This window comes from Arachis stenosperma, chromosome 9 (genome assembly GCF_014773155.1).
Source record: "Arachis stenosperma cultivar V10309 chromosome 9, arast.V10309.gnm1.PFL2, whole genome shotgun sequence".
Lineage (NCBI taxonomy): Eukaryota > Viridiplantae > Streptophyta > Magnoliopsida > Fabales > Fabaceae > Arachis > Arachis stenosperma.
The window spans coordinates 162,972,714-162,998,096 of NC_080385.1; the positions used below are offsets into that span (position 1 = coordinate 162,972,714).

At 34.3% G+C, this 25,383-nt stretch overlaps 1 protein-coding gene across 1 annotated transcript; it reads right to left on the reverse strand.

Moving 5' to 3' along the window:
- Positions 1–21,110: 21,110 nt before the first annotated feature.
- On the reverse strand, positions 21,111–24,682 carry LOC130950389 (beta-galactosidase 15-like). Its single transcript, XM_057878884.1, has 12 exons — positions 24,506–24,682; positions 24,040–24,408; positions 23,810–23,953; positions 23,620–23,708; positions 23,419–23,524; positions 23,238–23,325; positions 23,028–23,146; positions 22,792–22,953; positions 22,044–22,691; positions 21,740–21,954; positions 21,322–21,601; positions 21,111–21,218 (listed from the first exon to the last, which is right to left on the reverse strand). The coding sequence occupies exons 1-12, from the start codon at positions 24,680–24,682 to the stop codon at positions 21,111–21,113; spliced, it is 2,505 nt and encodes an 834-aa protein (XP_057734867.1).
- Between the last annotated feature and the right edge of the window lie 701 nt (positions 24,683–25,383).

Sequence of the window (25,383 nt, forward strand, 5' to 3'; positions counted from 1 at the left end):
ACGGTTTCTTTTTGCTTTGTGTAATACAACGGATACTTTTGTAAACAGTGACATCATTATACCCCAAATTTCCACAAACTTCACTCTTTTTAGTTTTTACCCATACCACATTCTTTTGCGCAATGTTTTATGGATTAATTTTAGGTTGACATCCAAATTTAAAAAAATATTCAATTTGTCCTAAAATTACACTCGAATATTAATTTAGTTTTTGAAATTTTAATTATCTCAATTTAGTCTCTAAATTTTTTAATTGATTCTGTGATAAAAATCACCGCAGGAACTAACATGATTACAATTTAAAAAGTTTAGAGATTAAATTGAGACAATTGAAATTTCAAGAACTAAATTGAAATTCGAGTGTAACTTTATAGACCAAACTGAATATTTTCTCTCTAAATTTTGTTTATGAACCAAATTTAACAAACTTAAATAATAAAATTTAAAATAATATTAATTATAATTAATTTTTGTTATATTAGATCAATTTAATTAAATTTGATTATTAAAAAATTTAGATTTTTTTAAAATGTGTTTTAAAAGTATATTTTTTAAATATTATAAAAAATATTTTGTTCAAAATTACTTTTATTATTATACTTTCAAAATAATATATTAAAGATAACTAAATTCTATATTTTATGATCTTGCTAAAGTTATTTTAGATGAAAATATTTCTAAATTTTAGATTTTTATTTTTTCAATATTAATAAATTTTTGACATTAGTAATCTTGTACTTCTATATCTATACTAATATATATTTGCGCCATTGAAAATTACTGTTTTGAAAGGATTCTCTTTTAAGTTGGATGATAATTAATAACTGACCTACCAAGCTAGCTTAGGCTACATGATAATATGAACTCAATTGTATATTATTAGAAGATTGTGTTCTGCATTTGTACCTTAGAACCTTTCCTTTATAGATCTTTCCAAAACTAAGCTATGCATTCCAGTTTGTTATTTTTGGATTGGAGTTGATTTATATATTTTAAGGGTTCTCCTATTTTCAAAATAATTAATTACTTTATAAAGAAAAAAAAAATTGATTGGAGGTTGAGACATGACAATAATGCAAATCATTAGTGGCAAAAGCTAGCTGGGACAAAGGGTATATGACCAAATCCTATTTAATCATTGGTCTTAAATGATTATCATCGTGCCAGTAGTATCCTGATCAATAATTTTAATTTCTTTGGCTCTGCAACACTCTTATCATAAACATAAGCTATAGTGCATTATTCCTTCCTTATTGTTATTTAATTTTGTCATTCTTTTCGGCTGTGAAATTAATATCAAAATTATAAATATATAATCTTAATTAGTTTATATATTCGGGGGGATTATCAGATAAGATAAACTATAATAAACAATGTGGATTTAATAAATGATGAGGTATACTTTTTGTCTCGCATGTTATGAAAGAAAAAAAAATGTACATAGAATAATACAAGAGTATTGCTTAGTCTTAGTTGTTGCGTTGCTGCTGGAAAACTGCCGCAGTCACACCTCACATGTGAACAACATAATATATATTGATTCGTTTCAAAGCTCTTTCTTTTTTTTTTCTTTTTTTTTTTTCCAAATTAAGTTTGGAGAATTAAATACATGCATCACCCCTCATTCATGATCTGATTAAACGAATCAAGCTCACGATTCGAATCTTCATGAAGGGTTTACGTACATATTTCTTGTGGCGAGAAAAAATGTATATTAGCCGGAATAATAGGCTTAGTTTTTATTTGTTACAAAAAGTAAAAAAAAAAAGTTGAAATAAAATCTCTTTTATCTTTTATAGATAGATGGAGTAAATAATCATTTTTTATTATATAAAATTTGACCTTTGATAAAATTAATCACGAAAAGATTAAATTGACATTGTACTCATGGAAGATTAATATTATTTAACAAAAATTTCATTGTTAAATTTAAATTTAAAATTTACTCCATTAAAAATTTTATAAAATTTTTAAAATACCCTTTTTATCACTTTTTTCATCTCCATTATTCTTCGACCACTTTTCAGAACAAGAATCAAAATCCACCCCCTCACTCTCACTTTTATAGATCTCCCTCACTCATTTGAATCAATTCAAGCACACTCGTAAAACCAGTCGCCACTTCGCCAAACCGTCAATGTATCATATTTACATCTTCATCCCCCACTTGAACATAAAATCAGTACAAAATGCTAAATTCAGAATGAAAAAAACACAAATCAATCAGGCATTGGTGACGAGGAATAAATTTGGCAGGGATGATGTTGGCGGCAGTGATTTGGGGGCGTTGGAGGTGGCTGAGCTAGTTAAGAGTGGCGTGGGGTTACGATTGTGGAAGAAGGGTTCTTGAAGGTCCAGAAACAATGGGACCGTTGCAGATGCATCCACATTGTATGCATGATCCCTCTTCAAGTGGAGTGATTAATTCCAACTTGAGGGAGGATGATGAAGATATAAATTAGCCAATTTTATTGTTTTGGCATATTCTACTTTGACAAGTTGTAACAAATAGTTAGTTGTGTTATTTGTAGAAGAGCTAGCTGACTTAGCATTAGGTTAGATAGTCCCTTTAAGCATTGCTAACTAAGTTAATTAGCTATTATTGAGAGCTATTGATGAGCGGATAATTTGTATACTTTTTGGCATTGTTTTTAGTATGTTTTTGATATCTTTTAGTTAGTTTTTAGTATATTTTTATTAGTTTTTAGTTAAAATTCACTTTTCTGGACTTTACTATGAGTTTGTGTGTTTTTCTGTGATTTCAGGTATTTTCTGGCTGAAATTGAAGGTTCTGAGCAAAAATCTGATCCAGAGACTAAAAAGGACTGCAGATGCTGTTGGATTCTGACCTCCCTGCACTCGAAGTGGATTTTCTGGAGCTACAGAAGCCCAATTGGCGCGCTCTCAACGGCGTTGGAAAGTAGACATCCAGGGCTTTCCAGCAATATATAATAGTCCATACTTTGTCCAAGATTTGATGGCCCAAACCCGCGAAGCAATCCGGCCTCAAAATTCCCAGCGTTAAACGCCCAAACTGGCACCTAAATGGGAGTTAAACGCCCAAACTGGCATAAAAGCTGGAGTTAAACGCCAGGAAGAGTCTCTACACGAAAATTACTTCATTGCTCAGCCCAAGCACACACCAAGTGGGCCCGGAAGTGGATTTTTATGTCATTTACTCACCTTTGTACACCTTAGGCTACTAGTTTTCTATATAGAACCTTTTACTATTGTATTTTCATTTTTGGACATCTAGTTCTTAGATCAGATCTTGGTTCTTCTGGTTCCCTCTTTGGGGCCGAAACCAATGATCACTTTTGTTCTTATGTATTTTCAACGGTGGAGTTTCTACACACCATAGATTAAGGGTGTGGAGCTCTGCTGTACCTCGAGTATTAATGCAATTACTATTGTTCTTCCATTCAAATTCCACTTGTTCTTTATCCAAGATATCACTTGTTCTTCAACATGATGAAGGTGATGATTGACGCCCATCACCATTCTCACCCATGAACAAGGTGACTGACAACCATTCTTGTTCTACAAGCATCCGAGGCTTAGTGAATATCTCTTGGATTCTTCGGAATCTTCGTGGTATAGGCAGGACCTGATGGCGGCATTCAAGAGAATCCGGAAGGTCTAAACCTTGTCTGTGGTATTCTGAGTAGGATTCAATGATTGAATGACTGTGATGTGCTTCAAACCTGTAACCTACTGGGCGTTAGTGACAGACGCAAAAGAGTGATTCTATTCCGGTAGGGGAGGGAACCAAACCGGTGATTGGCGGCACTGTGACAGAGTGCTTTGCATTAGCTTTCACTGCGCGGATGGGAGGTAGCTGCTGACAACAGTGAGACCCTACACGAGCTTGCCATGGAAAGGAGTAAGAAGGATTGGATGAAGACTGTAGGAAAACAGAGAGGCGGAAGGGAAGGCATCTTCATACACTTGTCTGAAGCTCATACACCAATGATATACATAAGTATCACTATCTTTATCTTTATGTTATTTTCGCATATCATTATACCCATTTGAGTCTGCCTGACTGAGATTTACAAGATGACCATAGCTTGCTTCATACCACCAATCTCCGTGGGATCGACCCTTACTCGCGTAAGGTATTACTTGGACGACCCAGTGCACTTGCTGGTTAGTTGTGCGAAGTTGTAGTGATCACAATTTCGTGCATCAAGTTTTTGGCGCCGTTGCCGGGGATTGTTCTTGTGTATGGACAACTGACGGTTCATCTTGTTGCTTAGATTAGGTATTATTTTTCTTCAGAGTTCTTAAGAATGAATTCTAGTGTTTCAAAGTGATGTTCTTATCATCACCAAAGCTGATTGATCATCATTAATTTAGCTCTTGAATGCAATGTCCTGCTGAAGCTTAGCCGGCCATGTCTAATTCCTTTAGACTAAAGCTTTAGACTAACATTGCATGATTCCTGGAATTCTCATTAAGAATTTTGATACCTTTATTTTCCTTTTCACTTAATTTTCGAAAAAACCCAAAAAAATTACAAAATCATAAAAACCAAAAATATTTCTTGTTTTAAGTCTAGTGTCTCATTTTAAGTTTGGTGTCAATTGCATGTTTCTATTCTTCTTGCATTTTTCGAATTCATGCATGAGTCTTAATTAATCTTCAAGTTGTTCTTGATGATTTTCTTGTTTTGATCTTTGAATTCTATTGACTTGAGTGTTTTGTTGTTTCTCATATGCATTCTCATGTAGTTAGTGTCAATAGTATACAAACTGCTAAGTTTGGTGTCTTGCATGCATTGTTATTTGATTCTTGTTGCATTTTAATTATTAAAAATCCAAAAATATTTTTAATTTGTGTCTTTTCAAGTCAATGATACAAGGAATTGAAGATTCAGAACATACTGCAGAGGAATCACACAGAAAATGCTGAGCATTCAAAAATGCCCAGTGAAGAAGACAGACTGGCGTTTAAACGCCAGCCAGGGTGCCTGGTTGGGCGTTTAACGCCCAAAAAGGTATAGGTTTGGGCGTTAAACGCCAGAATGTGCACATTCTGGGCGTTTAACGCCAGGATGGCAAAGGGGGAAGATTTTGTTTTCAAAATCAATTTTTTTCAAGTTTTCAAAGTTTTTCAAAATCAAATCTTTTTCAAATCATATCTTTTCAATCAAATGTTTTCAAAATTAATTTCTTTCCTTTTTCAAAGATACTTACTAACAATTAATGATTTGATTGAACATTTTTTGCCTCTTCTGTTGAGGAAGGTTTTATGTTTGAATCATATCTTTTCTTGTTAGGCAAGTCATTAATTTTTAAAATCATATCTTTTAAAATTATTTTCAAATCATATCTTTTTAAAATTGTTTTCAAATCATATCTTTTCAATCACATCTTTTTAAAACTAATCATATCTTTTTAACCACATCTTTTTCAAATTAGTTTTCAATCAAATCTTTTTGATTTCTAATTTCAAAATCTTTTTCAAAAATCAATTGATTCTTTTTCTATTCTTAATTTTCGAAAATCAATTAAGTGTTTTTCAAAATGTTTTCAAAATCTTTTACTTAATTTTCGAAATTTACTTCCCTCCTTCTCACATCCTTCTACTTTTGGACTAACTCTATTCCTTAATGCAAAATTCGAACTCCATCTTCTTTGATAAGTTCGAATTTTCTACTTCTGTCTTCCATTTTTCTTCCTCTGACACCTCAAGGAATCTCTATACTGTGACATAGAGGATTCCATATTTTCTTGTTCTATTCTCTTTCATATGAGCAGGAACAAAGACAAAGGCATTCTTGAAGCTGACCGAATTCTTCAAAGAAGAAGAACACATGGCAGCCGAAAACAACAACAATGCCAACAATGCAAGGAAGGTGCTGGGTGACTTTACTGCACCTCCTCCCAATTTTTCTGGGAGAAGCATCTCTATCCCTGCCATTGGAGCAAACACCTTTGAGCTTAAGCCTCAATTAGTTTCTCTAATGCAACAGAATTGCAAGTTCCATGGACTTCCAATAGAAGATCCTCATCAGTTTTTAGCTGAGTTCTTGCAAATCTGTGACACAGTCAAGACTAATGGGGTTAACCCTGAGGTCTAAAGGCTGATGCTATTCCCTTTTGCTGTAAGAGACAGAGCTAGAATATGGTTGGACTCTCAACCTAAAGAAAGCCTGGGCTCATGGGAAAAGCTAGTCAATTTGATTTCTCAAAGTCTGTCTGGAATGCAAAATGCACCTGGCAGTACTAAGGATGCTTCATCTAAGGAAGAAGCTTATGATCCTGAGAACCCTTCAATGGAAGAGGTGAATTACCTAGGAGAACCCTATGGAAACACCTATAATTCTTCATGGGGAAATCACCCAAATTTCTCATGGAAGAATCAAGAGAGACCTCAACAAGGTTTCAATAATAATGGTGGAAGAAACAGGCTTAGCAATGGCAAGCCTTTTCCATCATCTTCTCAGCAACAGACAGAGAGTTCTAAGCAGAATACTTCTGACTTAGCAACAATGGTCTCTGATCTAATAAAGACCACTCAAAGTTTCATGAATGAAACAAGGTCCTCCATCAGAAATTTGGAAGGACAAGTGGGACAGCTGAGCAAGAAAATTACTGAACTCCCTCCTAGTACTCTCCCAAGTAATACAGAAGAAAATCCAAAAGGAGAGTGCAAAGCCATAAACATGGCCGAATATGGAGAGGAAAGAGAGGAGGAGGACGCCACTGAGGAAGACCTCAGTGGGCGTGTACCAATCTCCTCTGAGTTCCTCAAAGAGGAACCATGGGAATCTGAGGCTCAAAATGAGACCATAGAGATTCCATTGGACTTGTAGAGAATGTTTTGGTTAAGATTGAAGACCACTACATCCCTACTGATTTCATAGTCCTAGAGACTGGGAAGTGCATGGATGAATCCATCATCCTTGGCAGACCCTTCCTAGCCACAGCAAAGGCTGTGATTGATGTTGATGGAGGTGAACTAATCATTCAAGTGAATGAAGAATCCTTGGTGTTTAAGGCTCAAGGATATCCCTCTGTCACCATGGAGAGGAAGCTTGAAGAGCTTCTCTCAAATCAGAGACAAACAGAGCCCCCACAGTCAAACTCTAAGTTTGGTGTTGGGAGGCCACAACCAAACTCTAAGTTTGGTGTTGAACCCCCACATTCAAACTCTAAGTTTGGTGTTGGGAGGTTCCAACATTGCTCTGAGTATCTATGAGGCTCCATGAGAGCCATCTGTCAAGCTAATGACATTAAAGAAGCGCTTGTTGGGAGGCAACCCAATGTTATATTTTGACTATTTTCTTTTGTTATTTTATGTTTTTTTGTAGGTTGATGATCATAAGAAGTCACAAAATCCATTGAAAAAGCAAAAACAGAATGAAAAACAGGAAGAAAAACAGCACACCCTGGAGGAAGAACCTGCTGGCGTTTAAACGCCAGTCAGGCTAGCAGATGGGCGTTTAACGCCCAGTCTGGTGCCATTCTGGGCGTTTAACGCCAGAAAGGGGCACCAGACTGGCGTTAAACGCCAGTAAAGGGCACCAACCTGGCGTTAAACGCCAGGAATGGACACCAGCCCGGCGTTTAACGCCAGAAATGGCTCAAAACGTGGATTTTGATGCTATTTGGTGCAGGGATGACTTTTCCTTGACACCTAAGGATCTGTGGACCCCACAGGATCCCCAAACAACCCCACCACTCTCTCTTCTTCTTCACCCATTCATCAATCACCTCAACATCTCTTTCTCTTCACCACTCACATCCATCCTTCATAAACCACCACTTCTCCCCATACATGGCCGAACACAAAGCCATCTCCCTCTCCTCCATTTCTTCTTCTTCTACTCACTTCCCTCTTCTTTTTCTCGAGGACGAGCAAACCTTTTAAGTTTGGTGTGGTAAAAGTATTGCTTTTTGTTTTTCCATAACCATTTATGGCATCCAAAGCCGGTTCAACTGAGAAGGCATGACCTCAAGCCCATCACTAAGAAGAAGATGGAGCAAACAAAGAGACCCCTCTCATCAAGAAATCCCTGAGATACCTCAAGGGATGCACTTTCCTCCACAAGACTACTGGGAGCAACTGAACACCTCCCTAGAAGAATTAAGTTCCAACATGGGACAACTAAGGGTGAAGCACCAAGAACACTCCATTCTCCTCCATGAAATTGGAGAAGATCAAAGGATCATGAGAGAGGAGCAACAAAGACAAGGAAGAGACACTGAGGAGCTCAAGCACTCCATAGGATCTTCAAGAAGAAGAAAGAGCCGCCATCACTAAGGTGGACCCGTTCTTTAATCTCCTTGTTCTTTATTCTTCTGTTTTTCGAATTTTAGTGCTTTATGTTTATCCATGTTTGTGTCTTATGATCATTAGTGTCTTAGTGTCTATGCCTTAAAGCAATGAATATGAATCCATCACCTTTCTTAAATGAAAACTGTTTTTAATCAAAAGAACAAGAAGTACAGGATTTCAAATTCATCTTTAAAACTAGCTTAATTAGTTTGATGTGGTGGCAACACTTTTGTTTTCTGAATGTATGCTTAAACAGTGCATATGTCTTTTGAATTTGTGGTTCATGAATGTTAAAATTGTTGGCTCTTGAAAGAATGATGAAAAGGAGACATGTTATTGAGGATCTGAAAAATCATAAAAATGATTCTTGAAGCAAGAAAAAGCAGTGAATACAAAAAAAAAAAAAAAAAAAGAGAGAAGAGAAGCAGAAAAACGAAAAAAAAGGGGAGAAAGAAAAAGAAAAGAAAAAGAAAGAAATAAAGTTGTGATCCAAGGCAAAAAGAGTGTGCTTAAGAACCTTGGACACCTCTAATTGGGGACTTTAGCAAAGCTGAGTCACAATCTGAAAAGGTTCACCCAATTATGTGTCTGTGGCATGTATGTATCCGGTGGTAATACTGGAAGACAGAGTGCTTTGGGCCACGGCCAAGACTCAATAAGTAGCTGTGTTCAAGAATCATCATACTTAACTAGGAGAATCAATAACACTATCTGGATTCGGAGTTCCTAAAGAAGCCAATCATTCTGAATTTCAAAGGATAAAGTGAGATGCCAAAACTGTTCGGAGGCAAAAAGCTACTAGTCCCGCTCATCTAATTTGGAGCTTAGTTTTATTGATAATTTGGAGTTTATAGTATATTCTCTTCTTTTTATCTTATTTGATTTTCAGTTGCTTGGGGACAAGCAACAATTTAAGTTTGGTGTTGTGATGAGCGGATAATTTGTATACTTTTTGGCATTGTTTTTAGTATGTTTTTGATATCTTTTAGTTAGTTTTTAGTATATTTTTATTAGTTTTTAGTTAAAATTCACTTTTCTGGACTTTACTATGAGTTTGTGTGTTTTTCTGTGATTTCAGGTATTTTCTGGCTGAAATTGAAGGTTCTGAGCAAAAATCTGATCCAGAGACTAAAAAGGACTGCAGATGCTGTTGGATTCTGACCTCCCTGCACTCGAAGTGGATTTTCTGGAGCTACAGAAGCCCAATTGGCGCGCTCTCAACGGCGTTGGAAAGTAGACATCCAGGGCTTTCTAGCAATATATAATAGTCCATACTTTGTCCAAGATTTGATGGCCCAAACCCGCGAAGCAATCCGGCCTCAAAATTCCCAGCGTTAAACGCCCAAACTGGCACCTAAATGGGAGTTAAACGCCCAAACTGGCATAAAAGCTGGAGTTAAACGCCAGGAAGAGTCTCTACACGAAAATTACTTCATTGCTCAGCCCAAGCACACACCAAGTGGGCCCGGAAGTGGATTTTTATGTCATTTACTCACCTTTGTACACCTTAGGCTACTAGTTTTCTATATATAGAACCTTTTACTATTGTATTTTCATTTTTGGACATCTAGTTCTTAGATCAGATCTTGGTTCTTCTGGTTCCCTCTTTGGGGCCGAAACCAATGATCACTTTTGTTCTTATGTATTTTCAACGGTGGAGTTTCTACACACCATAGATTAAGGGTGTGGAGCTCTGCTGTACCTCGAGTATTAATGCAATTACTATTGTTCTTCCATTCAAATTCCACTTGTTCTTTATCCAAGATATCACTTGTTCTTCAACATGATGAAGGTGATGATTGACGCCCATCACCATTCTCACCCATGAACAAGGTGACTGACAACCATTCTTGTTCTACAAGCATCCGAGGCTTAGTGAATATCTCTTGGATTCTTCGGAATCTTCGTGGTATAGGCAGGACCTGATGGCGGCATTCAAGAGAATCCGGAAGGTCTAAACCTTGTCTGTGGTATTCTGAGTAGGATTCAATGATTGAATGACTGTGATGTGCTTCAAACCTGTAACCTACTGGGCGTTAGTGACAGACGCAAAAGAGTGATTCTATTCCGGTAGGGGAGGGAACCAAACCGGTGATTGGCGGCACTGTGACAGAGTGCTTTGCATTAGCTTTCACTGCGCGGATGGGAGGTAGCTGCTGACAACAGTGAGACCCTACACGAGCTTGCCATGGAAAGGAGTAAGAAGGATTGGATGAAGACTGTAGGAAAACAGAGAGGCGGAAGGGAAGGCATCTTCATACACTTGTCTGAAGCTCATACACCAATGATATACATAAGTATCACTATCTTTATCTTTATGTTATTTTCGCATATCATTATACCCATTTGAGTCTGCCTGACTGAGATTTACAAGATGACCATAGCTTGCTTCATACCACCAATCTCCGTGGGATCGACCCTTACTCGCGTAAGGTATTACTTGGACGACCCAGTGCACTTGCTGGTTAGTTGTGCGAAGTTGTAGTGATCACAATTTCGTGCACCAGCTATATATAGAAGTAGTTAGGGATATTATACTTTGATTTTTTTCTTCAATTTTTTTTTGTATAATGAGGAGTTTATTTTCTCACCAGTACTCCCTCTACTCCTATCACATATCCCTCTCTCAATTCTGATCTTTATCATGGTTTTCACATGGTGTGGTGAGTATGAAAGATGTAGAATCTGACGAGAGGTGAAAAACAGTTACAGATCGGAGCTATGATTCTGCTTCAAGGGCAGATATCTCTATTTCAGACATAAAAGGGAATCACGATCAGAACTCAGATCTAACCACAGCTGAACTTCGAAGCATGGTGAGATTGCTACCAAAGCTTTCTAACTCTAGGTTTCCAGATCCAAACTCGAATGGAGCCAGGTCAAGTGCGAATGCTTTGGCAGATCTGTCGAGCATTTACTACCTCCATCCATGTGAGAATCTTGAAGTTTCTATAGTGTCAGTCATGTTGAATACCTATAATTACAACTCCTTGTCTAGATCTATGAAAAAAACTTTGAGATCGAAGAATAAAATTGGATTTACTAACGGTACACTTGATTGCTAAACCAATTAAGAATCATTCCCAGTTCATGGCGTGGGATAAGTGTAACACATACATTGTGTCATGTATTAATTTGTCATTAAGCAAGGACATAGCTCAGAGCGTAGCTTGGCACGAGAGTGCGGCAGATCTGTAGCCAAATTTGGAGCATCGATATTATCATGGAGACTTATTTCGAATTATGGAATTACAAGAAGAATTATATGGTATGAAGCAGGAGGAATTGAATATTATAGAATATTACACAAAAATGAAGGCAATTTGGGAAGACATTGAGAGTTTCAAACTCGTTCCATTCTGTGTTAGCTGTGATGTGAATTGTGAATGTAGACTTGAAGTAGTTAGGAGTTATCGAAAAAAAGAAAACTATGCGGCTCGATTTTTACACGGACTAAATGAGCAATTTAGTGGCGTCCGATCGCAGATCATGCTAATGAAGCCGTTTTCTGATGTGAATGAAATATTCCCTTTGCTTACTCAACAAGAGAGACAAATCCATGGGATGAATACTGAGACCAGGAGCTTTGCAGCTCTTGCCAATTCCACTTACAATTTCAATGATAATAGCGTTCTTAGAGGGAGATGACGAGGAATGCAGGGTAGAAGAGGTGGACAAAGTCGAAGAAACTCACCTAATAGCTGATTATACTGTCACAAGACAAGACACTTGGTGGACACATGCTATCACAAGCATGGATTTCCACCACACCTCCAGAGGCAAAAACAGCCAACGGAAGTGAACAACTTAGCAGCACTAATCACATTGCTACTGAAGTAAATGATGACAGTGACGGTCGTTTGAAGCAGGACAAAGAGAAGGACGACCCACCATCATCCAATCAGAGTTTGATAGATGCACTAGTTGCCTTTCTTCAACAAGAATGTGCACTGGCTTGCCATGGAGAGAGCATAAGAGAAAGCTGTAACTCCAATGCAGGACAGGGAGGTACAACTTTAGTTGCTTACACATTATGCATGAGCTCACATACTCTACATCTATTATCAGTAAAAAAAAAATTTCTCTAACTCTTGGGTGCTTAACACAGGAACAACTGATCATGTGTCGCACTCACTGCATTTTTTACAACTTTAGGCATATTAGGCCAATTTTGGTGAAATTGCCAAATGAATCTTACGCAACCTCAAATATTCGTGAAACTGTGGTATGTTTAGACACATTATATCTCACTAATGTGTTGTACATACTCCGTTTCAATTTCAACTTATTCTCTATATCTCAGCTTATAAAAGACTTGCATTGTAAATTTGTTTTTACTGATAATGGTGCTGAAATGCAGAGCCAGACTTTAAAGAAGATTGGCATAACTAGAGCATGTAAGAGGTTGTACATATTAGATACACTAGCTGATTTGCATGCATCATTAGCATTAGTTCCTTCTACATCTATGGACAGCATCATGCATCAACCAAAAGAAAGTAATAATAATAGAAAATCAGCTTTTAGTTTGAATATCGGGACAACAGATTTGGTATCACAACATCAATTTTTTCTTACTAATTTGTGGCATAATAGGCTAGGTCACTTACCACATAGTGCATTAAAAAGTGTTAGGAAGGTTTATCATTGTGTAAAATTCAATAGGGTTGAATGTAATAGACCTTGTGATTCTTGCCACTTGGCTAAACAAAAGCGGTTACCTTTTCTTCTTAGTGAGTTAAGAAGTGCACGTAGCTTTGATTTGATACATGTAGACATTTGGGGACCTAATTCAGTTGTTTTAATGCAAGGATTCAAGTATTTTTTAACAATAGTAGATGACACAATAAGATTTGTGTGGATTTACTTTATGAAGTTGAAATCTAAAGCAGGTTCTTTAATGCAGAATTTTGTCAATTTTGTTAAAATACAATTTCAAACTCAAATCAAATTTATTCGCTCAGATAATGGTCTAGAATATAAACTCACTATTTTTTACCAAACACAAGGCATTTTACATCAAGCCTCTTGTGTTGAAATCCCTCAACAAAATGGTATTATTGAGAAGAAGCATCAACATCTACTCAATATGGCAAGAGCCTTGACGTTTCAATCTAGTTTACCTAAATGTTTTTGGAACTTTGCTATAGGTCAAGCTGCGCATATAATTAATCGACTGCCATCTTCTATTTTAAAGTATCAAACACCTTTTTCTGGTTTATATGAGAAAAATACTGATATTAGTAACCTTAGAACATTCGGTTGTTTGGCCTATGCATCTACATTAGCCCACGGTAGGAAGAAGTTTGATAAGAAGGTAAGAAAGAGCATTTTTCTTGGTTTAAATCAGGTACACAATGTTTTTTTCTGTTTGATCTTGGCACTAGTGAGATTTTCTTGTCAAGGGATATAGAGTTTTATGAATGTTTTTTTCCGTACATGCTGTCCAATTTTAATATTGCTATGGATACCTCCAATTTGTTGGTCCCAACCATAGTTCGGATCTTGCACTACTCGATCCTTTTACTTGTTATTATTCTTTTTTGGATAGTTTTGTATTTTCCCGTTCTGCATCTGCATCTCATTCATCCCATTCTTTAGTTGTTAATTAGCATGTTGGCGGATCCATCTGAGTCATTGCATCCAAATCGTTCATCTGTACCTTTTTTTCATAAGCAGACCACCACACTACTTGCGTGATTATCATTGCATGCTAGCTAGGACAAATTGCTCTAGTTTACAATCTAATTCACGGAAGTATGACCTATCGCAAATGGTGCATTATGGGAAGCTGTCCCCACCTTTCAGAGGTTTTTTCCTTACTCTGACCACAACCAAGGAGCTAAAAACATATTAGCAGGTTGTGGCTTATGAATGTTGGAGAAACACTATTAGTGCGGAGTTGCTCGCTCTTGAAAAAAACAAGACCTAGACCGTTACTTCTTTGTCTCTGGAAAACCGTGCTATCAGTTGTAAATAGGTATTTAAAGTCAAATTCAACCTGAATTATAGTGTAGAGAGACACAAAGCACGACTTGTAGCTCGTGGGTACAACCAACGAGCTGGTTATGACTATTTTGATACGTTTAGCCCGGTAGTGAAGATGACCACTTTGTGAGTCCTTTTGACCCTAGCAGCACTCCACGGTTGGCCATTGCACCAATTATATATTAATACGACATTCTTAAATGGTGAATTACATGAGAAAGTTTACATGACAGCTTCACAAGGACTTAATGTTTCGGCCAAATCTGTTTGTAGACTTGATCGATCGTTATATGAGTTAAAGCAGGTGAGTCGCCAATGGAATCTGCGGCTGTGTTGTTCTCTTAAGCAACACGGTTTCCTTAAATCCAGTTATGATCATTCCTTTCTTACTAAGTGCACCAGCAATGGACTAGCAGTGATCCTTGTGTATGTGGATGATTTAGTGTTATCCAGAGATAATGTTGTTGAGATTAATGCTATTAAGAAAGCCTTGGATGCTGAATTCAGCATCAATGATTTGGGAAGGCTGAAGTTCTTCATCGGAATGGAGGTAGCATGCAATTCTCAGGGTATTGGTTTGTACCAACAAAAGTATATTTTAGATCTCCTTAATGAGTTTGGGATGGTGAAGGCAAAACCAACAAGTGTGCCTATGCTTTACAATGGAAAACTGGCTAAGAATAATGGCTCTAAGCTCCCATATTTGACAAAATTTAGAAGGTTGCGTGGGAGACTCCTTTATTTGACTAATACATGTCCGAATATTGTGTATGCGCTTGGTAAACTCAGCCAATTTCTCGATTGCGCCATTGATGAACATTTTAAGGCTGCATTGCTCATTCTTCGTTAACTCAAACAAGCACGAGCGAAGGAGTTATTCTTCCCCTCCAAGAATGATTTCAAGCTTTCCAACTTTGTTGATTCTGATTGGGATACGTGTGCGGACACCAAACGCTTAGTCATCGGGTATTGCTACTTTCTTGGATCTTCCCTCGTGTTTTGGAAGAGTAAAAAACAGACCACGGTGGCCTGCTCTTCCTCCGAGGTATAATATCGGGCTATGACACAAGCAACTAGAGAGGGGCAATGGTTATTGTTTCTTCTTCTTGAATTTGGGATTTATCACTCGCAACCAATCATTTTGTATTGTGATAATCAATTCGCAAAAATCTAATTTTTCACGAACGAATCAAACACATTAAGATAGATTATCACATTGTACGGGAGAAAATGCAGTACGGTGTGTTTAAATTATTTCCAGTTACATAGCTAATAAAACAACTGATTTGCTCATAAAAGCATTTGCACCAAGACCATTTGATTTGCTACTCAACAAGGTAGGAGTGTTTGATTTGCATTTTCCGCTTGAGGGAGGATGTGATCCCCTCTTCAAATGGAGTGATTAGTTCCAACCTGAGGGAGGATTATAAAAATGTAAATTAGTTAATTTTATTGTTTTAGCATATTCTATTTTGACAAATTGTAACTAACAGTTAGTTATGTTATTTGTAGAAAAACGTTAGATAGTTTCTAAGCATTGCTAACTAAGTTAATTAGCTATTAGTGGGAGCTATATATAAAAGTAACTAGGGATATTATACTGTGATTTTCTTAATTTCTTCTATTTTTTTGTATAACGAGAAGTTCATTTTTTTTCACCAATACTCCTTATACTCTCTTTAAAGCATTGCTAACTAAGTTCATTGCTAACTAAGCATTTTCTATATCATATTAATTCACTTTTTCAAGAGAGTTTTGAATATTTTAAATATTACAGGAAAAAGTAAGACAAAGCTCAATTTCATAATTGAGATCTATAATAATGTTATCATATAAATCATATGTCAATATTATTGTTGAAATTTGTCAAAATCTTTTAAAAATATGTTTAAAAAAAAATAACGGAGAACTTTTAGGAATTAGCTTTTAATTATATATGTGGGTAAAATTGGTAATAATGAAAGGTGTCCACTTAACCAATTTAAAATTGTTAGTTTATCCGTCTTTTTAAAAAGTGTTAGAGATTTAAATTCCGTTTTAGCAAATCCTTAACACTTTGTTTGGATATAAGAAAAAAATAAAAGAAAAGAAAATAAGAAGAAAAAAAATAGAAAAAAAAATGAAGTTATTTGTATGTTATTTGGATGAATAGAAAATAGATGAAAAAAAATTTTTATGTTTCAATAGAAAAAAAATTGAGAAAAAAAATTTATAATAGTATAAAGTTATATAAATATTATAAAATATTATAATTTTGTATTTGATTTAAATTATTTATCTAATACATATCATGTTTAAATATGAATTTCTATTATAATAATATATTAAAACTAAATTTACATTAATAATTGTTAATAATAATATAATTAAGAGCAATATTAGAAATACAAAAATATAACATTTTTTTATTTTTTTACTTGTGATAGAAAGAAAAATTTTTTAGTAGAACTTACATAATTTTTTTTATTTTGTTTGATAATCAAATAAAAAAATATTATTTTTTATTTATTTTTTTCACTCATCTTCTTTCCAATCAAACATAGTGTAAATAAAATTTAGAGTTGCGACTTCTTAGTCATTGGCTCGTCCCCTTCCATTTAACTAACTCCCTTTGGCGAAGTTTACTACTTGATCGAATAAAAAACCTTAGCGAACTACTAATAAATAGTTTAATTTAATTTTTATAGTACAAAATGATATACAAGTCAATGAGTAAATTAGTGTCTATATATATAAGAAAATTAATTTGTCTAGAAGGTGGGGTATTTTCAGTATTGTTACTTCTTTTGACTTAGTCACCAAATTTATTCCATACATGTATTGAGAGGGTGTTGGGACGAAGAAAGTGGTAAAACAATGTGCAGCTGCATACCCATAATAATAATGCTGTCTAAAGGTTGAGAATGAAAAGGACATAAATGGAAATAAAGAATAATGTAGTAATAGACTAACATATAGAACATCAAATTATTACGTTTTAACTTTACCGTACCTTAATTAAGATAAGAAAAGTTAACCTTATTCTTAGAAGTAGAGTATAGAATGTGTGAAATTGGTAAATTAATTTCCTAATATATATACAAATTCCGTAAGATACAAAACTATATGGAATATGTCATATATATCCTGGCCTAGCTTGTCATGTGCATAAATCTGTATGACAAGATATGGAAACCATACACATTAATACAGCTCAAAACAACAAGGATTTTAGATTTACAACGCAGAAAACCCTGAATATATATCAATCACACTTCACACACATGCTTATTGATTATCTCCATGATAGTGATTGATGATAATATATGCCAAAGATTCTTCTCTAATTTGGACTGACACATCACATCGCCGTATATATACTTCTAGACAGTAGAGGAAGGAGACACTGCTTCTTGGATCCAAGAGAATAATAATATTATCTCATCTCTCATATATAGATTCCAAGGAAAACTACTCACGAAATCAAAGCTCGCATATTCTTATTGGTTCATTAATTAGTGAACATAATTAGAGTGTGTATTTCTATCATACATGACATAACGTAACGTTTTGTTGGTAGGTCATAAAATTAAATCTCTAGCTATATCCATCACTGTACAAATATTATTCGCAACTTTATTTTGTTATTTCTATCACTTTTGTGTATTACAGTTTTGGCCTCCTTGATATAACGGTTTATCTGCTCCTGTTCTTTCTGTAAATTTAGGTGAAAATTTAGGTAAAGTTGACTATAAGTGAAGTTAATATCTGAGAGTTGTTAGATGAAAATTTAGTCAAATCAGTCAAATCATCTAATGACTCTCAAGTATCAACTTCACATAAAATCGACTGCACCTGAGTTTTCACCATAAATATAACTCTTTCATATGTTGTATCTCATTTGTAAAATGAAAAATAAATAAATTGCATGAAAACTTTGAATAATTTGGTCTCTAATATTATATTTATTAGTCCAACTAAAAAATCAACTAATATCAATTAATTTTTTTAAAATTTTATTTTTAACTCACGTTAACATTCAAATGAATATTCAAAACTACGTATCAGAAAAATATTTAAAACTCCACTTAAAAAACATCTAACAATGGAATAGATAGAATTCAGTATCACTCTATCATTAGTTTTTAATATTTTTAGGGTTTTTGCACTTCTAATTTCTTATATACACATTGCCCTTGAAAGTGAAATTCGAGTGACAATTTCAGCCACTAAATTCTATTCTCACATATAATTAAAAGAAAAAAAAGGGCAATGGATAAGCCGTCCAAACTCCAAAAGACACATCTCATTTGGACCTTGGCATTGCACAAATATATATATATAAACGGCTAATTTTTTTTATATAAAAAAATATTGATAATTTTACTAAATATATAATTATTTGGTGTAATTACAAGTGAATAATCATCACGCATGATGTGTGTTAAACACTGTTATTAATCAGACAACATACAAAATGCATGTTGGATAGTATCAACATTTTAACCAATACTAATATTTTTTTTTGCGCATTCACAATACTATAATATATTTCAAATATTAATATTAAACCAAAACATTATTTTCATCTCTATATTAAAAATAATTTCTGTATATAAGCTATTATATTTTGTATTTAAAAATTCACAGACAACGCATATTGATTGGGTAATAGGCGGTGAGCCAGCAAAGCACTATGAAGCTTTTGGCACTCACAAACCCACTTTCTCTCACCTCATTCTTTAGCCGGTTTGTCCTTATAACAATTTTTGCCAACAAATTTCCTTCTCACTTATAAAATAATTTTGAAATTCACTATGCATTGCATGGCTCCACAATGTTGTACTTGTTCATATATCTTAATATATCCTTTTATTAATTAACTAGTAAATGCATGTTAATGTGGAACAATACTATATATAGTTTGTGTGTGTTAGGGTTATTGAAAACTATATATAGATAGGTTAGATTATATATAGCAACATATGATTCAACAGTGAAAATTGATGGGGACAAAAGAGTTATCGACAATCGTTGGAAATTAATCAAGACATGAACACTACTCTATTTCCTCGGAACATTTATGATCACATTATTAAAAGAGATAATGTTGTTAAGTAGAGTAATATTATATGGTCTAGTAATCAAGAATTATTCCACGATTTCCCATGATACGTAACACCTAAAAAAATAATAAATAATAAAATTCTAACAAGATGCATGGATTGGCTTCTCTAAAATGATACTCACACTCTCAATCTAAAGGTGCTTCAGAGAAATAAAATAAAATCCTGGAATCGCGCTGCGACAAGATAATGGTGAAGCACTTGTAAGGATAGCAAATCAGAAACATTGTTAATGCTTGAATTGAAAGGAATCAGAGTCTTCCATACTCCATACATATATGTAGAAACAAACATAACATTAATTTTGTAACTCATTTATGTCCACGAGGGATCATTCACTATAATAAATAATTAAATCATGTCAGATGTATATATGTGGTTAAGATTTAAGAAGAACGTAATGTTTTTTCTTTTATTAAATGGGTCGGAAAAAGAATACACTTCATGATCACTAAATTAAATATATATATATATATATATATTAATTTATTCTTAAAAAACATACACATAAGTAAACATAGAGAAGCACATACTTTTTTTTAAAGAGAGATTATACTATTTAAATTATAGCATGTTTATAGAAATTGTATTTGCATAATTTAAATTAAAAAAATAATTATATAATAAAAAAAACATTATAGTAGAAATTTTGGTGCGGAAAAAAGCAGCAGAAGAAATGAAGAATTGTGGAAAAAAACTGTACTTAGAGAATACAACGTCAGCCACCAATAATTAGTTGGTGAAAAATAAGTGTGATATTATAGTCAATGTAGATTATTATCTTATACAGTCAAGCCAATGTGATATTGCCACGTGTCATCACGTCCCAATCAAATTCACCGGCCATTTACCCTTCAGACTTACATTAGTCAGTTGTGGTTCTTCACTTCTTTGTTGACTTTCAAGATTTATATGATGTGTTCTCCTTGCTTTTTTTTTTCTTTTTAGAATTGTATCGGTCAAATAGGAATTAAAAAAAATTGACTATTCATCTTTTAAATATTATTTTTTATTTAATTTTTAAATATAATATTTTATTAATTTATTTTCTAATTAATTATTTTTTTATTTTAAGAAAACCAATACTTTTTTATTTAATTTAAAATTTATAATCATTATACTTAGCACTATAAAAGTGGTAACACCTCTGATATACTGATTTTTTCACCAAAATTACGATAGTTTTCATAACAAATTTTAATTTTGCTTTTTTAGTTTACAACAAACATTAATTTTATTTAACTTAAAGATAAGTTTAGATTAAATTTTAAAATGCCACTTAATAGATACTGCTGAATGCTAACTAAAAGATTTGATTTAACTATCTAATCCCGTCTTCGAAACTAACAACTTCGGACTGAACAAATAAACAATCGATCAACATTTTTATTTGTTATTATTAATGATATACTAATGCAATTACGAATCCGCAGGATATCAATTTTTCTTTCATTTTTTCTTTTCAAGCCTAACGAAATCCCAGTGAGTGCTTATTGTTGAAAGGTAACAACCAAGAATAACAGAATATGTAAGAGCTTAATATTGATGAGCAGAAAATAAATTAGATATATGCAAAGATGCTAAATATATATATATAATTTGAAATTTGAAATTTGAAAACTCAAATTAACAAGTTGTTAAATGAGAAAAAACAAAATTCATATACTACCATAAACTAACCCTAAAATCTATGCCTCCATTATCTTAATTTTGATTAATCATAATCCCCTTCTAACAGAGCACCTCCACCGCAAGCCTCTTAGGAACATCTCCACAAGTTGTTGCCCCAAATGTGTTCTCTGAAACATCAATTGAACATGTTTCTTTGCCAACACATGCCTACAACATTAAAAACATCAACTCAAATTAGTATCTTGCTAACAACTTGATTAGTAGAAACACAAAAGCAATGCAATAATAATTAGGAGTAAGAGAGTCTTACATTTTGAACAATAGGGAGAGCATCATTGTGGGATTCACAAGTTCCCTTGGAGAATGATCCACAGAGACCTTGTGGATCGCCAAAGCTTGCGAATTTGACGGCAGAGATTTGTCTACCTTGGCATGAGAGCTCCAATGTCTTGTGCTCTTGAGCATTTCCGCATGCAGATCCAACAGTCACTGTTTGGAAATTCACAAGTGATGGATTTCCACCAATCTCCTCAAACAGAACCAATGTGTTCTCTCCATCTTCAACAAAGAATGAGCGTGGAACATGGTACCTAAACAATCAGTCACATTAGTCAAATCATCTAACGACTTTTAAGTCAGATATCAATTTCACGTGAAGTTGATTGCACCTAAGTTTCCAGCATATCTTAATTAGTGACAGATTATTATGTTAATGGTTAACATTTTACCATCTTTGAGAGGGCTTTCCACAATTGTAAACACATTTTTTGTCATCGTATTCGCCACGATAATCACATGGGTCATCGCTGCAACCATCTTCGCCGGCCAAGTAACTCGGCCAGATACGGCCGATGTTATTGCCGTTAACCCAAGCATAGCCTTTGCCCATACCTTGCAGGTCCACCACAACAGGGTCTGTCCCCAGAGGAGCCTTGAACGTTGTCTAGTAATTAAATAAACACAACATCACCACAATTAGTATGTTAAATGCTAACTAATCACGTGAAGATGATATCTGAGGATCGTAATTACCTTGTACCAAGTCAACATTCTGTTAGTGGGAAGACTTTGAGATTCCCATTTGGAAGGGGAAGCGAAGAGTGAGTCACTACTGAAGAATTTGTGATCCCAACCATGCAATCCAACCTTGTACAACCATTTATGTTCAGAGATATCCTTGATTATGGTCTCATCACCCTTTTTACTAATCAACTCAATTGGTCCAACAAGTCCATCATGCCACTTGTCAAAGTTACTCCCATAATTCTGAAGTCCAACAGTGACACTAAGCAAGCTGATAGTGTTCTTTCCAGGCTGCAACTTTATCTTTGTCTCAAACTTGTCATTGTGAATTCCATAAGTGGCCCAATGAGACCCAATATGTTGTCCATTGACGAATGCATGGATAACATGGCCACTGCCATTGATTCTAAGGGACATATCATCACTCCAAACAGGATCATCTTGATCAAGCTGGAGCCTTGTAATGTACCAGAGATAGTCACTAGCATCATTAGCAGCATCTTTCTGGTCAATGAGTTCGTGTGCTGACTCAGAGGCGTTGACTTTAGCAAGAAGAGCATGGTCAACGTTCTCAGCTCTCCATGTCCAATTCAAAGACATTGGCTCATCTTCAGCTTTGTTGTTTACTTTAACCATCACAGAGGTTTGCACATTCACCTTTTATAATTTATAACAACAACAAAACATACAAGTTAATTAATTAATAATTAATAATAAATTAAACTTAAAATATTTAATTAATTATGTTATATGATACCTTGGCTGTGTTAAACTCTTCATTTTGACAATCAGGTAGAAGGCTCACAGACCATGCTGGAACTGCATAGGTTCTTCCTCTAAATAAAACAGTAGCATCAGTGGTAGTGTTGCCATTGGTCAAGAAGCAACTTGATGATTTGTTTGAGGCATACACAGTGGCCTGAAATAATTATTGTTGAAATTCAATTAGATGGAAAAAATAATGAAAAGTTCTGTTTTCATGTATTTTTGTACCGTGACAGAGTTGCCAAAATCAATTTGGGAAACGTTCCCGTCTGTAAGACTCTCTTCCATTGACTTCAAAACTCTATGGAGTTCTTTGAGGTGACCCCATTTTGGTTGAGCCTTGTTGCCTACATACAATAATTAATTAATTAATTACTCAAGGATCATTCATGGAAAAATATTAGAACATGAGATTCTTCTTGATCAATCTAATTTTACCATATTCATCAAGAGGAGCATCATAATCGTATGAAGTAGTAATGTATGGTCCACCAGCGGTTCTATCAAAGTTAGTCCCACCATGATACTGACCAAAAATAAATATACACATTTAGTATGAAATTAACTAAACCAAATTATATATATATATATATAAGATTTTATGATTAATGTAATTTACCATGTAATAGTTTTGGAATGTGCCTCCAGTCTGGAAAAATCTAGCCACGGAATAGGCAACATCTTCAGCAGTTCTACGAGGGTCTTTGCCACCCCAGTTCTTGAACCTTAATTAATTTATAAAGAAAATATCAGACAATAATTCCAATAATAAATGAAAAAAATATATAAGGTAGTAAGAGAGAGAGAGGAATACACGTACCAGCCTACCCAATTTTCAGTCCACATCTTAGGACTGTTAGGATTGTTGGGTTCGAAATCATGACAATACCAACCGTTGCAAGTATTGATCTAAATTAAATTAACATATACACATAGAGATTATTATTAGAGACTATAATATATACAGTCTTCAAAACGTTAATCATGTATAAATATAAATGTATATATACCATTGGTTGAGGAGCATCAGGTTGTTGGCACATAATCCATGGAACTCCAACGTGCAAAGACTCAGCCATATTTGCACACCAATTGATGTAAGCTTTTCCAGCATCTCCATAATCCGCCATCACATTCCCATATTCGTTTTCAATCTAAAATCAAATAACAAAAATAAGAATAAAAAACAAAAACAACATGCATCAAATTAAAACTAAATGGACATTATTATTATATATACCTGAGCTATAATGATGGGTCCACCTTGAGAAGCAAAGAGTTTCTCTTTCTTGACCATGTCAACGATGAGGGTAGTGAAGTTTTGCATCTCATTCATATAAACAGAATTTGCAGTTCGAATCTCAACACCAGGGAGATTATGAACCCACACAGGAATCCCACCGTAATTCCATTCAGCACAAACATATGGACCAATGCGAAGAACAGAGTAGAGTCCAGCTTCTTGAATAGTCTTGAGGAATCTAATAAGATCCTTGTTGCCACTGAAATCATATGATCTACGACTTGGTTCATGCGCATTCCAAAACACATACGTTTCAATTGCATCTAACCCTCCTTCTTTAGCTTTATTAATCAAATCCGGCCACATCTATCAAATAAAATCAATTAATTAATATGAACATTTATAGAACGTGACATACACAAAATCATTATTATTATTATTATTATAAATAAATATTAGTTACCTCAGGTGTACTTCTAGGATAGTGGATTGATCCAGATATCAAAATCCTACGTTTTCCATCGATTTTGATGGCTCTTCCATCATGAGACACGTGGATCGAGTCAGTGGAAACAAAAAAGGAGAAGCTAAGAAGGAACAAGAACAATGCTATAGAGAAGAATCTCTTTGTTGAGTCCATAATGATTGTATGTTAATTACTCAATGCTCAGTGTGATTTGAAGTTCATGTACTGTGTCCATATATATAGTGGGTTTACCTAGCTAGGTTGTTACAAGCTCAAAATTCAAAATCATAGTTATCTTATCATGATTATCAAATTCAAAATGATTGATGAGCGGTTACGATTTTTTTTTTTAAATCTCAGCTATATCTATCATATTCCTTTTTAAGTTTCTGTTTATCTCTTATCCTATTCAAAACTGGTGACTTGGAATCTCATATCCATATTACTAAGTTTTAAAATTCATTATCATCATTTAACTATGCTTCCTTGTTTACTCACTCTTTTATCTAACCGTGACACATCGTTCCAAATGTTTTTATAGTTAGATTCTTAATCTTTTCTTAAAGGCGGGAAAAGAATTAATGAGTCTTATCTTATTTTTTTCAGGGTCAAAGTTGGCTAAATTATTTTGGTAACTCATAAGTGAAAATTTATATTCAAATTAAATAAGAGTAATAATGACACAAACATTAAATTTAAGGATTTTGTTAAAATTAATTTTTATATGTTAAGATATGCATTTACAAGTAAATAGTAAAGTATATCGACAAATATATCATTTTTTGTGCTTGATTTGGTATATTAAAATAAAAAACATGTGATATAAAAGAAAAAAAAAAGTATAAAATAGGACCAAAATGTATGTATAAAAGAAA

Coding starts and splice junctions, on each gene's coding strand:
- LOC130950389 (XM_057878884.1), bottom strand. CDS start 24,682: ATGGACTCAACAAAGAGATTCTTCTCTATAGCATTGTTCTTGTTCCTT. Junction 23,954..24,039: donor GACCCATCATTATAGCTCAG/GTATATATAATA, acceptor ATTTGATTTTAG/ATTGAAAACGAATATGGGAA. Junction 23,326..23,418: donor CATTCCAAAACTATTACATG/GTAAATTACATT, acceptor ATTTTTGGTCAG/TATCATGGTGGGACTAACTT.